Source organism: Haliaeetus leucocephalus, unplaced genomic scaffold, assembly GCF_000737465.1.
Source record: "Haliaeetus leucocephalus isolate CR32 unplaced genomic scaffold, Haliaeetus_leucocephalus-4.0 Scaffold517, whole genome shotgun sequence".
Classification (NCBI taxonomy): Eukaryota; Metazoa; Chordata; class Aves; order Accipitriformes; family Accipitridae; genus Haliaeetus; species Haliaeetus leucocephalus.
The window spans coordinates 6,507,198-6,522,545 of record NW_010972953.1 but is presented as its reverse complement, the minus strand read 5'-3'; the positions used below and the strand labels follow the sequence as shown (position 1 = coordinate 6,522,545).

The 15,348-nt window shown below is 40.0% G+C and overlaps 1 protein-coding gene across 4 annotated transcripts in view; it reads left to right on the top strand.

The window, feature by feature from the left end:
- Positions 1–15,348, top strand: part of PUM1 (pumilio RNA-binding family member 1) — a 75,489-nt gene that overhangs the window by 26,699 nt on the left and 33,442 nt on the right. Inside the window, exons 4-9 of one of the 4 annotated variants that reach the window (XM_010576239.1) lie at positions 752–857; positions 3,534–3,712; positions 5,907–6,073; positions 7,054–7,324; positions 13,304–13,397; positions 14,723–14,839. In XM_010576239.1, the coding sequence (XP_010574541.1) occupies positions 752–857; positions 3,534–3,712; positions 5,907–6,073; positions 7,054–7,324; positions 13,304–13,397; positions 14,723–14,839 (934 nt within the window). Of the gene's footprint in view, positions 1–748; positions 858–3,533; positions 3,713–5,906; positions 6,078–7,053; positions 7,325–13,303; positions 13,398–14,722; positions 14,840–15,348 lie in introns of all 4 variants that reach the window. The other 3 variants (XM_010576240.1, XM_010576243.1, XM_010576242.1) reach the window with 3 other exon arrangements.

Here is a 15,348-nt window from a genome sequence, read left to right as displayed (position 1 = left end):
GCACATCATTCTTTCTGCCATCTTCTGAACTTCAGAACAATCTTCCTTGGATTCATTCAAGCCAAGGATGACTTTCTGTCTCATTCTCAGTAAGTGCATAACCTTTTTTTTTTTTCTTTTCATCCGGTAGGAACAATACGTGCTTGGCAGGTGTGGTGGCCCAGAACTGTTCACTCTTATTAGTGTTTACAAATAACCTTCATAGCATGGAGAGTCCTCAGCAGTCATTAAATAAGCGAGAAGTGAGAGATCTTGGCACCTCTTGAGCTATTCTGTCCCTGCCAGCATCAGAACCTCAGTATTTGAAGGCAAGAATTTGTGCTGGAAATGCTGGGTAGTTTCAGAGGTATCCTCACAGCTCAGGTGGAAGTAATGACAATGTTCTGATCAGAACAGTTTTTTCTCTTAATATTTTTCTTGCAAGTAGCTCTCGTGCTGAGAGGCTGGAGAATGTAAATTGTATGTGTGTGCTTACGTGTGTGGGGTTCATAAAGCATTTAAGAATGTAAGAGGATTGCGGAGATTGAATCATTGTCTCAGTTGCTGTATGGCTTTCACCCTAGGAGTATGTAAATATTTTGATTATAAAGCATGTATCAGTTTGTGTTTAATGATTGATTCATGTTTAGAAGGGAGACGCTTATGGTTTATGTTTGCATTTTATACTTATTTTAATCATGCTTTGTTTTTTGTTTTTTTTTTTGTTTGTTTGTTTTGTTTTTTTGTTTGTTTGTTTTTTTAATTGCAGCAGCTGTTGCCGGGTAAAAAGTTTTGGGAATCTGATGATTCCAGCAAAGATGGACCAAAAGGGATATTTCTGGGAGATCAGTGGAGAGACAGTGCTTGGGGAACATCAGGTAGCTCAATTATTTACTTAATTTAGTTGGGGTTGAATACAGAAATGTGCAACTCATCTACTCAAAATTGCTGGCCAGTCTGGATGACACAGCTTTTAAAAGATTTTTAAAAACATCTGTTTTACATAATAGAAAATTAATAGAAAAACCCACATTGCTTTGTGATAGAGTTAAAAGATATCCATAGTTATAAAAAGATTGTCTAATGTGAACGTGTGTACCCTCATGTTTGTCTGCTTAAAAATTTCAGATTGCCATTAAAATTTCAGTTCAAATTTTCTGATGTATTTTCTGCCTTGGGATGGATTACTTCTAAGTTTGAACAAAGATACTGGAGAAAAAGATTAGTGAAAAAAAAATCAAAACTAACCCCACAATTTTTTTAAATACTAAACCAACCAACCAAAAGCCAACAACATTCAGTTTAAAAAAGAAAAAAAGTGATGTTTTGAATTAGTAGTGTTGAAGTTTATCTGCCAAGAATTTTGGTCTTGGACCAGACTGTCCCTTCTGTTGAATTTAAGGGGAGAGTGTTCAGGTTGGTTTTAGTTAAATGGCAAAAAATCACATGCATGTGCTTAATTTGAAATGATAACCTTTTACTTTTTATTTTCTGTGCTTTATATATGTAATGAATATGCTCCTTAAACACTGCTGAGTATCTCATGCAGTTTCCAACAACTGCACAGAACTACAGCTCCAGGGGAGATGTGATTTAGAGCAACTTCACTGTTGTGTGGGGTTTTTTCCCTGCCGAAAATATCCATTATTAGGGTGAAGCTATTGGGACAGTGATAAGGGCATTTTTTTATTATTTAAATTTCAAAATGGCTGTGAAAAGGGGATAAAGCTTCTTAAAATCTGATAGGCTGAACCTTGCAGTCTGGCTGAGTACTGGGGAGATTTGGGGGAGCTGCTGCCTCCAGCTGTCTGACTTGCCTGTCCGCAGTGGATCTCCGTAGCAGCGCCTGCATCCAGACCTCAACAACAGTTTGTGCCTGGTTGTATTAATATAAACTGAAGTTGAGGGTGGATTAAAGGGCTGAGCCAGACTCTGAACAGCAACAGCTGAGAAGACTTTCTCCTCTGCTGCCTGTATTGTTGGGCTGGTTACATCCACCAGACAGGCAGGGTAGACATCTGGGGGAGGTAACCTCCTACGCTGGCTGATCACAAATCTCCGTGAGTCAAAGCTCTTCGTCTCATCTCTTCCTTTGTTTATTCTCAGTTAATCCTGTGCACCTTACAGCCTTTATTCCTGAGCGATGGCCTGCACTGGTGTCTGTGAGTCAGCGAAGTCATAGTTTCCCCTTTTGCTCATCTAAAATGAAGAGAACAGCCATGTCTGAGCAGTTGCTCAAGGTCACTGCCCCAGAGCAAGGAGCACAACTTGGAGGTGGGGTGTGGAAGTATCCTTGGCCAGCAGACTAGTTTGTTCCATGAACAGTGGAACTAATAAAGCCTGGTTTTCTGTAAGATGCCCTTCGCTCCATCCATTTTCCTTTCTGTCTGTGTCCACAGTATGCACTACAGTCCACCCGTATGGCTTTGGTTCTTCACTACTCTACCTTGAACTTGTAGGTTTAGAGCATTTAAAGCCAGTACTGCTAAAAGAAGCAGTCCTGTCTGATGCAGGCCACTCCTTTCTTCCCCTGCTGGTGGTACAAGTAGTTAATGCAGCAGTGCAATGAAACCTGCTGGGGAATTGATCTGGGTTAAAACTAGTTTTTCTCTTTTCTATGTTAGCTTTATCCCCGAAAAATCTCCCCAGTCCACTTCACTTTGTGGCCGCATAGATGCTTGTGCTGGCTTGAGGGAGAAGGCAGGAAGGTGTACGCAAGAGCAATGATAGAATAGAATTATTTCTCTTGACAGCCTATGCTGGCTTTATAAGGAAGCTACAGTATCAATATCATTGCACGTCCCTTCCACCATCCCCTGACAACTACTGTATCTACTGCATGTTATTTTTGACTCGCTGACTATTGCCAGTCTGAGCAGCCAGAAGCAGAGAACTTCTTCCCTTCCCTCATTGGGGATGTAGGGTCACTTTCTCCTGCCCAGACAGCAATTTTTGTAGAGCTTGTAAGGACTTGGAGACCATCTATCCTTAGTCTGTTCTGGTGGGATCTCAAACCCTCACGCTACAGGGATGATAAAGGGATGATGGGGCTTATGCAGGAGGACAGGTGATGAGGAAGAAGAAATTAAGTTCTCAAACTTTTTATCGAGGAAATAGCAGCTAAGAGAAACTCTGATCATGACACAAATATGGCAGTTCCTGTGACCAAGAAAACAAATGTAGGCTGGTGTAATGGTAGGATGATGTTTTAAATGACAAACCAAGACTGATTGTTTTTTCACTGTACTAATGCAAGAGTTTTACTAAAACTAAAAACTAGAACTTTGTTTTTTTAATTACGACCTTTACTTAGAGACTTAAATTTCTGAAATTCTATGATTTTAGACTTTAAATGTAGTTATTGCTTGTAGGTTTACAGGTTCTAATATTTAAAAAAATAAGAAAGCCATCCTGCTTTTTCTAATGGACTTCATCAGAGTCAAAAAGTTGTCACTTCTTAGTACAATTAAGACCCTAGAGAGTACATATTTAATGACTTGCCTCCTTTGAATAGTTGGATCTACTTATAAGAATTACACATGTTTTTGTTCCAGATCACTCTGTTTCCCAACCAATTATGGTTCAGAGAAGACCTGGTCAGGGGTTTCATGTGAATAGTGAAGTCAACTCAGTGCTTTCACCACGGTCAGAGAGTGGAGGACTTGGAGTTAGCATGGTGGAGTATGTGTTGAGCTCATCTCCTGGAGATTCCTGCCTAAGGAAAGGAGGATTTGTAAGTGTGCCTGATTCTGACATTTGAGTTCCCATTATGTTATTTTCTCCATTTGCTGCTTGGTTTGTTTGTTTCTTAATCCATTCCTAAAGGCAGATGTTTCTTCTTTCTTTTATTTGCTCTTAGTTTAGCTGTCTTTCTTAAAATGGGTAGGCTAGCAATTTAACCGTTGTTCTTGACTTAGGGGATGCAGTATGAGAGATGGGTGTAAAGGATTGTGAAGGTTGCTGACATTCCCTGGTTCTTTGGATAATCACACCGGCAGTAACACCCCATCTAAGCTTGTCGTTGGAACAGTATGCAAATATACCTGTGGTTTTTGAATGAGCGTGTGGCTGCTTTGTTGCTGGCTAAGAACAAAAAGCTCCATGTAATGATGCTAGAAACGTAATGTAGCTACAAAAGCCACTCCAGCAGGGGAATGCTTTCAAGGGCATATCGTTTCCTATGGAGAAATGGCATTAGTTACTGCTTTTTGGGGTGGGAAAGGGAGTACAGTTGCTGCTGCCTCGAATCTAAGGATGTAGCGAGAGAGGCAAAATCAAGTCCCATCCCTGTAGTGGGGGGAAAAAGGGGCTGCATCTCAACTCTACCTCATCAGCCAAGTGCTAGGTCAGGAATTGTCGAAAACCATAAAAGTGGAGTAGGTTTGTTGCTGTTAGACTGCTGTGCTCATCTGTTCAGGGAGCTGATTTGTGGTTTCCTTCATCCATCCTCTTATTTTTGTCCCTCATTAGTGGGCACCTGATAACCTTGTTGAACCCTGAGCCTGAGCAAGATGATTTTTGAGAAAGGAGCAGGCAGTGGAAGGAGCCAATTTATCATCCGAATTGGGCACCTGATAGTGGGCACCTGATAACCTTGTTGAACCCTGAGCCTAAGAAAGATGATTTCTGAGAAATGAACAGTCAGTGGAAGGAGCCAATTTATCATCTGAATTGGGGTTTAGAGAGGTGTCTGCTCTGCAGCATTGATAGTCAGGATGCCAGTTCTGAAATGAAGGGTCTCACTGGTGAATATCACATTGTGTGGGTGAGAATTGGGCTCCAAATTTGTATTTACTATTGGCATTTCCAAGTCTGCCCTTTAATATTAAGGAAGTAAGATTTTATTTTCTTTAAAAAGAAGCATCAGAAGATGATTGCTTTTAAAACAATCTTTTTTTCTAAATGTGGGGGGAAAAATCCCCCCTCCAATTAGAGAGAATTGGAAAATTTAGTTGATAGAGGGTTCAAATGCCCTGTTACTTATGGAGTACTTCTCCCTCAAATGAGGTGGAAGACAGTGTTTGAATGTCTGTTTTTGTGACAGCACCAAAGCTGTCTCTGATAAATATGTTTATATGCCCCTTGCTGTTTTTTATCATAAATTATGTTGTTTTTCCTTTCCCTTTTGTTGTTCAAAACTCTGCCTCTGGCATAATCACCCTTTATTCTTCTCCCAAGTGAAACAAAATGCAGACATTAAGGGCAGAAATGCTGCAGATGTAATACCACTCATAAAATGCTCAATAGAACAGAAATCCTTTTTTCCCTTTTCTCCCCACTCCCCCCCCCCCCAAAAAAAAAAAAACCAACCCAAAGTGCTTTGGGATTATATGAACCAACGGTCAAGCTAGTGATTGACTTGAGTGCTCTTAAATGAGCCATACCTTGGAATTCACTGTGCAAATCAGTGTGCAAATCACAGTAATGCCCCCCAAAGGGTGAGGTGATCCTGTTCTGCTCAAATACATGCGCTTGTCCAGTCAATTACTGCATCTTTGACAGAGACAGTGATTTTCGGAGAGGCACTAATGCAGTTTGTACTCCTTCAGTACATGCTGTCGTATTTAAAAGTTCCTGAGTTAATTCTGAAGTGCCTAAATCCCATCTAGAAAGAGGATTTGGATGAGTATTCTTTAAAATTATTTTGGGGTGGGATTTTTAGAGCCTATAGAAGCAGACCCTGAATTACTAAATGGAAGAAACTGAGTGGATAGATAAAACCTCTCTTGGAAGAGTGAGAACTAGTTCCCTTCTTTCTTCGATTATGATTGACTATTTTGCTTTTTTATGTTTTTATTTGTAAGAACTAATGTTTGCAAGTGACTTACTTTATTGTGACATGTTTCCTTGATTTGTTACCATCTTGGAATAAAAGTAAAATTGATCTGAAAACTAAGCTTATTAAAAATAATGTCTCTTTTGCCTAGGGGCCAAGGGATGCAGAGAATGATGAGAATGACAAAGGGGATAAGAAAAATAAGGGCACGTTTGATGGCGATAAATTAGGAGATCTGAAGGAGGAGGGGGATGTGATGGATAAAACAAATGGTTTGCCTGTGCAGAATGGAATCGACGCAGATGTCAAAGACTTCAGGTACGTGCACCATTAGTTAATAATTAATCAGTGTCACACATAACATTTTTTGAAAGATTTTTCATGCTGTAGTGAAAAAGCCTTTGACTCATTGAAACAGTATCATAAGGATGTTATAATGTACGCAGGGAAGCATTGTGAGAAGGTGGAGGATAGCATCTGATAGCTCTAGTCTGTGCAGACCTAGTTCTGTATATTGTAATCTTGTTTTATTTTCACACCTGTTTTTAATTAATCTGTATGGGATTCCTATGGAAATACCTACTAAAGATGTTGACTCTGCTTATATACTAGTCTAAATTATAGTTGGGCTTTTGGACTTATTCCCTGTAGCTCTCAAGAGATTAAAGGCTTTTGAAATTGTGGCTATTAATGTTATCAATGCATTTGTATTTCTTGCTAGCTTACCTACTTGCTGTGCCTCGTTGACATGCAGGAAAACTGTAAAAGCAAAACAAATGTGCTGTGAGGTGCATATTGCTGGCCCTTGCATTGAGATGAACCATTTCCCACTCGAGTCAAATGCTTATGATAGGTAATTAGGAAACCATGGCAGCTACTTTGGAAAGGTTTCAAGTGAGATACAGCGCCAGAGCATCACGTGGTTAATAACTACCAAATAGCTTTATGAAAAAACAACTTTGGCATTTCTGAAATCCTGTCTTCTTGTGAATCTCTCAGTTGAGGAGAAAAAAGAAACAATTTTTTTTTTACACTTGTACTGTAACAGGTATTTGAGTCAGGGGGACTGAGGGTTTTGTGGGTGGTGTTTTTTGTTTGTTTTTTTAAATACATAAATTGCTCTGTAGAATTCATTTAGGGAACTATTTCAGACCATCCTTTTATTTTTTTTTTCCCCTTTATCACAACATCTACAAGCAGTTCTGGTGAGTACTAGTGTCTGTTGCTGTTAACTGATGATGTGTGACATGGCATTAAATGGACGTGCTTAGTGACGAGTATCTTTTCTTTCTGCATAGCCGTACACCTGGTAATTGCCAGAACTCTGCTAGTGAAGTAGATCTTCTGGGTCCAAACCAGAATGGATCAGAGGGCTTAGCCCAGCTGGCAAGTACTAACGGTGCCAAGCCAGTGGAGGATTTCTCCAATATTGAGTCCCAGAGCGTCCCTCTGGATCCCATGGAGCATGTTGGTATGGAGCCTCTTCAGTTTGATTATTCTGGCACTCAAGTACCTGTGGACTCAGCTGCAGCCACCGTGGGGCTCTTTGATTACAATTCCCAACAGCAGGTAAAGTGTCAGCCGTTGGTCTACTTACTGTTCCAGTTCCTCCAAGAGAGTCATCATGGGGTTAGCATGAGCTCAGGCTCTTGTTTTGGAGAGAGGGATGGAGGAAGACTTGGAATGGTTTCATCACCTCTGTGCCATCTATAGAGTGCTGCATGTGTCCTCCTAGGGAGCTTGAGGCAGGAGATCTACTTAATATGGGCATCTGAACAGCAGTCTTAAGGACCCGTAATAAATAGCAGTTAACAGCAGCAATTTTCTGTGTATTAATCATTTTTAGCTTGAGTAACTTTGCATTGGAGAAGAGCTTTAAATTAGTAAAAACTGCTAAACAAAAAAACCCCCTACCCTCAAGCCTTTAAAGTGACTTAATGGTCTCAAACGACTCTTCAGCCTTGGAGTTGCAGCCCTGCTTTGGGATGTCTGCAGTACTGAACCAGAGCAGACTGAAGGAATAATGAGTTTAAACTGGCTCACTCGCACTTGAGCATGGTTTAAAACCTGAGGTCAGAGTCCAGTACTAGAAAACTTTATCTCAGCCCAGTGAGTTTGTTTGACCTTTTCTCCCACGCAAGCGGCCCAGGCTTCTCATCCCAGACAAGTAACTTAAGTCCTTGCTTTGCTGTTGGCTTCTCTTGAATGCTGGGCCTAGATCCAACGATCGACTCGTAATCCACTCCTGTTCCTGCTAGTCTGGGTAACGATTGTAAACTTTTATTGTTTTCCTTTTTTAAGTATGATATCCCTCAAGAATAAAATCCTTTGTTGTAGCTGATTGCAAGAGTATGTAACTAGCCCTGGGTTTCCTGAAATATCTGATCTTTTTTAGTGCCTGTTGGCACTCTGTAGTGAGGAGAAACCATTGCCAAGTTTGTGCTAAAGGCCTACCTTCAGAGAGTTATCATAGTATTAAAAGCAATGTAAATATCTGTGTTATAGCTTAATGGGCTGTTTTATTATATAGCATGTTTAAGAGGTTAATGATGGAAGAAATTTTAATGATTAAACTAAATAGCTGCTGTGTAGTTCAAATAGGGGAAGAAAAAAAAAAGCTAGTTTCAAGTCTTTGTCTTACTCTGTGGTGTAGGACCTTGAATGCAAGAATTAGTTTTAAACAATGAAACTTGTGTATTTTTTTAAAACAGTATGTTAGAGCTAACTAAGTGAACTCCTTTTTAAAGAACCATTAGGTATGGGAAAGTAACTGCAGGAATGTGAAGCCTGTAATTTGTATTTTGTCTGTTAGTGTATTTTATTAAAATTAAGGCTCATTTACAAGTTCAAGTAGTTTTTATTTGTTTCTTCCAGCCTTTAAGAAATAGGATTTAAAATTTGGCATGTCTTGCGCCTATCTAGAAATAAAAATGCTTGAAGTAAGGCCGACCTGGAAAGTGTGCCTATTTCAGAAGTGATTGCAGTATGGCTTTCTGGCTCTGGCCCTGTAGGGAGGCCTGGGTTTTTTTGTTTTCTTTCTATAAAGGGGATGGGTAATATCCATGTAGAGCTGATGTCATCTCCATGTAATCATGCTTAAGACTCTTTGCTGGGTTGCCTGTGAAGCTGCAGTTCTCTCTCGTCTCTTTGAACTGTGATTTCTGGCGCGGGAGCAGGAGGTCCTGGTGCTGTGAGCACAGCTGCCTGCCCACCCAGTTGCTCTGGCATGCTTAGCTCCCACCCAGGTCATGCTGAGAATAAGCAGGCCAGGCTGTATAGTAAGGGCTGTTATTTTAGTTTCATCTTTGTTGCAATAGCTACTTACACCTACAGTAAATGCAAACCACAGGCTTTTGTAAGTGTAAGTGCTGTATTAAAGATAAGGATTCACTCTTCAGCCAAATGTGACCTCTCTCAGTGCACGTTTGTGTAAATGCAATGTATCTTGGCACAGTGGTACCCATTTTCTTAATATATATTAATTATATATTAAGATATATTATGATATCCAGCAGCCAGTGTTTCTTGGTATTCGCTGTCTGCCAGTTACAGCTTGTATGAAAGAAATCTGTCTTTTGGCAGAATAGTTTTTTCCATTCAGTTGTCAGAAGGAAATACGTCCTGAACAAAAGGATCTCGTTCTGTAAAAGTGTCTTTCTCGGTCTGTTGGGAAGCGTCATATACTTTGAAGGGATTACAAGCAAGTACAGCTAGAAGCAATATTAAGAAAGGAAGGTCTTAACCACGTGTAATCTGATTAGAGATGTAGGATGTTTATATTGCAGCAGAAACTGGCTTACAGAAGTCTGATCTTACAATGTTCCCATAACTCTGTAATACAGATTGCGATGTTCTGGTTTCTTGGAATTCCCTTGATGAACTCCCCCACGTGTTATAAATGATACTTCATTTGTGTACATGTGTGAGAGAGGAAAATAGCTTTGCTTTTTGAAATGTCGAGTGATCCTGCTGAACTCCTCCAAAACTGTGTCAGTCATTTGTAGGTTTTTACTCTGAATGTGATTTCTAATAGGCTAAAATGTTCCATGTGTACATTCTTAAAACTTCAGTCTCACATTGTAAATTCCAGTTAAAACTGCTATTAGAAGAGGTTTCCTTTTTCCACTTACTGGAGCTCACAGTTTAATACTGATACATAGTTCAACCTTTGTTTCATATCCAGTAGGGTTCCAAATAAGATGACAAAAAGCTATTATGTGAGTTTTTACTTTTTGCTTTGCTTTCTGGACTATAGGTCTTTGCTGTCAGCAGATGGAGACCGTGCATTGAGGCTTTAATAACTCTTCCTAAATACGTAGAGTTGATTCCCAGAGCTCATGTGGTGTAGGGGCTTATCTGGCTAAGTAAAGCCTGAAATTGTGATCGTTTTTGTTGGCTCCACTTCCTTGTATGTGCCACAGGCAGTATGAAATCTGCAGCTGCAGAAAGTTTTAGCTGTTCACATTGAGTTTCTTCTGGGTAAGTTGAGTCTAGAGTCTGGGTTTGAAGGCTTGCAGAAACTGTGATTTAAAGCGGGCAGAGGGAGAGGTGGCTGATTTAAGTCACTGTCAGAGTGCATGGCTTAGATACCAACATTTATCTGACCTTTCTTTGGAAGGGAATTTCTGTAAAGACTTGAGAGGAGGTCTGCTGCAGGCAGAAGGAATCCAGCCCTTCCTCATGCTTGTGAATGCACACTGTGAATGCAGAATGTTTGCATGTGGTTTTAAAGAAGCTCAAGAATATTGTCTAAGGAAGTAAGCATCACTAAGTTGGAGCTAAGTCGTTAGGTTTCTTTGACTTGAGGATGCAGACTTACTCTTGGTGATTTCTTGAGCAGATGAAAGAACTCTGCCCAGCTACTCTGTTCCTTATTCCTACTTTCTGTAATACCAGTAATTTTAGGTAAAGGAGCATCTTTTCAGTCTGCCTCTGAGTCTTTAGGTAGACTCTCAACAGCTGCTGACAGCAGCTATTTGCAGAGCATTTTGGATACTGTGACTTGATTTCAGCAAAGGGAAAAACGCACAAAGCTGGTGTGGGTCCTTGACTGCTAAATTTGACTTCCAGACATACATCAGCTGTGCTCAGAAGAGGGGGAGAGAGCAAGCAGATAACAAAAAAAAAAATACAATAGCAGCAGATGAAATATTCATGCTTTGAGTAGTTGTGGATTTTTTTTTTTTTTTTTTTTTTTTTTTGCTAGTACTTCTAATTTAAAAATGGATCATTGAGATGCATTTGGGAGGTGTGGAAGTCATCAGACATGTAAACTGAGCACAAGAAAAAGTATTTTCAGAGAAGATAAGTGCTTTTTTGCCTTTAAGACAGGCAACTAATAATCTAGCCATTTCCTCTGCTGTTCACCTTGGTGGAATACACATTAGCAGACTGGAAGAACAGATCCCAGGGTTGCAAAAGAATATGAAAATTAAAGGTTTTGGTGAAGTGTTTGCAGGTAAAGAAAGCTGAAATATTGGATTGCTGAACTCAATACAGAGGTAGAGCACAAAACCAAGGATGGCTGTTCTAGATGTATCTATACTGAGCAGTGAAACAGTTTAGGGGATATATATTTTTTTTGTCCATATCTGCCCATGCTGATCGGTTAATGAGATGTTGCTGGAGACTCCTACAGAGCCAGTATCCCTCATTCCATTTTCTGTAGGTCATGTTGTCCATGATGTCCTTGCTTTTTTAAACTAAAAGAAGTCAGTAGAGCATTTGATCCAGCTACTAATGACAGATGGTATATTAACAAAGATTACACTCCTCATAAGCACTCAACTTTGTGTAAGCATGAAGTATTGTTGAATGACATGTTTAAAAAAAGAAAAAAGGAAAAGGAAAAAAAAGAAGTGTGTTCTGCATAAAGACTGCTAGGAGTGTTTTATGGCCCTCCTGTTGTTAGGCCCAGGGAGGTAATAAAGTAACCATGGATTTGATATGTTTCTCCATAAGCAACATTACTATACTCCTTGGATATATGGACAGGCCCCAATGTCTTAAGGGGTGAGCAATCTTTGGGGAAAACAGTGGTGACTGGGTTTTGGGCACACAGAAGATCAATTCTGGTTCCCCCAAGTACTGAGTTTCCACATCCTGAATCTGATACTGATCCCTTACATGTTTTTTTCTCCTTCTGAACTTGTAAAAAGAGAAGAAAATAGAGGTGGACTATCACCCATCTTTTTTTTTTCAGTTTTTCTGCCTAAACAGTGCAGTTGCTCATCCTGCTCGCAGGAGAACCAACTCCAATTTTTGCCTATAAAAAACCCCACCCTAATTTTCTAAATGATTCCGTGCTTCTTCTTGATGGTTGTGAGTTTCTGCCAAAAATTTGGGCAGAATTATTATTGCTGCTTCTGACAGCTGAAGTAGCTCACTTGTCTTGTCTGAAAGGAGGGCAGAGATAATAGGTGTGAAAATTGAATGGCATTTAGGCCTATTTTTTCCAAGTGAGTGTAGAGAGAAAACATTTATCACAGCGGTTTTTGTGAAGTCATTCACACCTCAGAAATAATCACTTTTGGAAGTAAGTGGGGATGAACATCGCTTCTGAATAGTTTCAGAGTGGCTATTCAGGTTGTGTATCCTTGAATGTTTTAATTAGAGCTGAGCGATGGTCTGCTAATGGATTGGTTCAGGAAGTGTTTCATTTAGAGAGATGCATAGGAAGCTGAGGAAGTTAAGTTTTTTAGTAAGGATCTGGATGAATGAAAAATACCAGAACAAACCCCTAAGCAAAAATACTTTGAAGACTAATGTAATCCTCTCTTTTTTTCTTACTGAGAATGACTGTTCTCAATAACATTGCCCATTGCTCCGTAAAGTTGCAGTGAGCTGGCGAACTTGTACACGCTTTGGATGACTTAACCAAAAAGTCCCCAGGTCTGGTTTCTGTCTGTGGTCAAAGCAGAATTTACACTTCATGCCTGGATTCACATAGGAGATGCTGGAGATGGAAGGCTGGCAGGTAAAGGAAGCATTTTGTCCAGGGGTTTGTGAGCTGCTGAGGCTGGCATCCCATTTGACGGCTCTTGAGCTGGCTGTGAAGCCATCTTGAGTGTATCATCTTGCCCACACCTTGCTCTGCAGCCCACCTGCTGGCCTGCTTGCCACTTCAGACATCTGGGAGAGTTGCATGGGTTGTCTGCTGGTGTAGCTGCAATTTCAGTGTAGTCAGTGTTCAAGATCGGGAAGTGTTTGTGGCAGTTACTAGTGATCCACAGGTTGCAGTTAGGGGTTGTGTGTTTGAGGAGTTGGGGGGAAAAAATGACTTTCAGGCATTGTGTAGAGAACAACTGAGAAAACCCCAGCTGTGGTTTAGCTGTACTTCAGAAATATATTTTTTTTCAGGTGGCTTATCACAGGCAATTGATTTCAGAGGAGTTGTTTTTTTCAATTACTTTTGAAATATTTCTCTTTAAAGAGAAATATCTGTAGTTGTGAAAATAAATCTAGTGTAAAGGAATTGCTTTGAAAGGAAGTAAGAGAATGCTTTTCGTGCATGAGTAAAGGACCTTTTTTGTGCTTTTGTCCCTCTAGTTGTTCCAAAGACCGAATGCACTTGCTGTTCAACAACTAACAGCAGCGCAGCAGCAGCAGTACGCGTTGGCAGCTGCTCATCAGCCTCACATAGGTAAGTATTGCATTTAATACGTTACATTTTACTGGACTTCTGTTAATCCTCAGAATACATTGGGAAAATACCAGGGGGAAAGGGTTGGTAGGTTTTAGAGAGTCCTAAGTATGTTTTTGCAACTGGTAATTGACACACAAGCAGAAGTATATTGTTTGAAGATTTACTTGAAAAATTCTGGAGGTATATCTTGCACATTTCAAAAGCTGTAGAGCATGCATGTCTGGCAGGAATGACACTCTTACCCTTGCTGAGAGTGCTGTTCAGTAATGAGAGCGTTTTCAAGTACTTGCTTGCTCTGAGTGAGGCATGAATTTGGGGTAAGTGGCACAGTGAAGTGAGGGGAAAAATGCACAATTCAATATACACCTAAATGTGCTTCCTGTGGTTCAGCTGTCTGGGGTCTGACTTTAACTTAAAGATGTAATTTATGCAAACACATGATTCATATTATTAAAGCAGTATAGATTAACTGGGAAGAAAGCACTTAATCCTGTGCATAGAAAAACAGGAGAACTGTAGAAGGGCTACTCCTGGATGATTAAACTATCTTAGAGTTAAATGGTTTCAGCACAATAAGCAATTTAAGTGGTAGTTCTTCCTACCCGAAAGCCCAATACAAATGTGCTGGGACTCTCCGGGCTCTCTGCAGTGCATTTGTGTGCTTATTGGAGTTCAGGGATAGACCTGAATTAAAATTATTTAGCTTTTTAACTTACTCCCCTTTACCTCCCCTCCACACCCCTCTCCCGCCCACTGGTAATTTCTCTAATAATTAAACTGTTTCCTTGCAGAGGAAGGTAATGCGTACACGGCAGTGATAGTGCCCTACGATGTTGCCTGTACACTCCTGAGCTCCTTCCAAACTAATTAATTCAAGTACTGGTATTGTGTAGTGGGCATGGAACTCAGTAGGGTAAACTGGTTCTCCATCAACTTGCTATAGAAAATACAGAATAGTAACAAGCAATTAGATAATGTTAATATCTAGATGGTGTTAATAGTCACCTAAACAGTAAGGGTGTGTCTGTGCTGCAGATATACCTGAGCAAGTATGGGTATTGTATATATGAGTATTTTACCACTTCAGCTTTACTTATGGGGCATTGCAACCTTGGAATTAGGTTTCTTTTATGTAAGTTATATCCTCTGTAGGTTGTTTATTAAGACTCTGGGAAACGCAGTGGTTGCTCACTCCCTATAAAAAGCAACGTGTAAAAAGATTGAAAATACTAAAGCAACCTGAGCTTTTGTGTTTGCCAGCCAGGTAGCCAGAGGTGTTTTGGTAGGGCTTCAGTTCTAGTTAAGTTTGTTTTTACTGACAGGTATGTTTTCAGCAGGTTTAGCTCCTGCTGCCTTTGTCCCCAATCCGTACATCATCAGCGCTGCTCCACCAGGAACAGATCCGTATGCAGCCGGACTTGCAGCAGCTGCAACATTAGGTGAGATACTTCCAGTTGTCTGTGCATTTGTGACAGTTTTCTGTACCAAAACTGTTCTTGAGTCTGTGATTGAAAATTAAATATTAGTTCATTGTAATTTCTCTAGAGAGATCATTGTATATCAGTGAGTTGGAACACAATTTGTCTTGGAAACTGTATTTTCTGTAGATTAAATGTGATAATACTTGTATAACGCTTGCTATGGGCTCTGTCTCTGTTGAGGATAAACAACCAGAGCAAATCTGAAATAAAACACTTGCAGACATAAATGTTGCTACATGTTTGGGTTTTTTTGGTAACTGACAGTAGCGAGAGGTACCTTTGAAAATATACTTATTAAATGCTAGAAAGATGGAAGATGTATTTTCTTGCCAGGAAAGTTGTATTTCATTGCTGTTTAGCTTGACTTACTGTAGTGCATCCTGCAAATGATATCTTTCTCTTTTTCTAGAGTCTGTTAAGAATTTAAGCTTTTTAGGTTTTTTAGGTAAAAACATCCCATGTCTGCT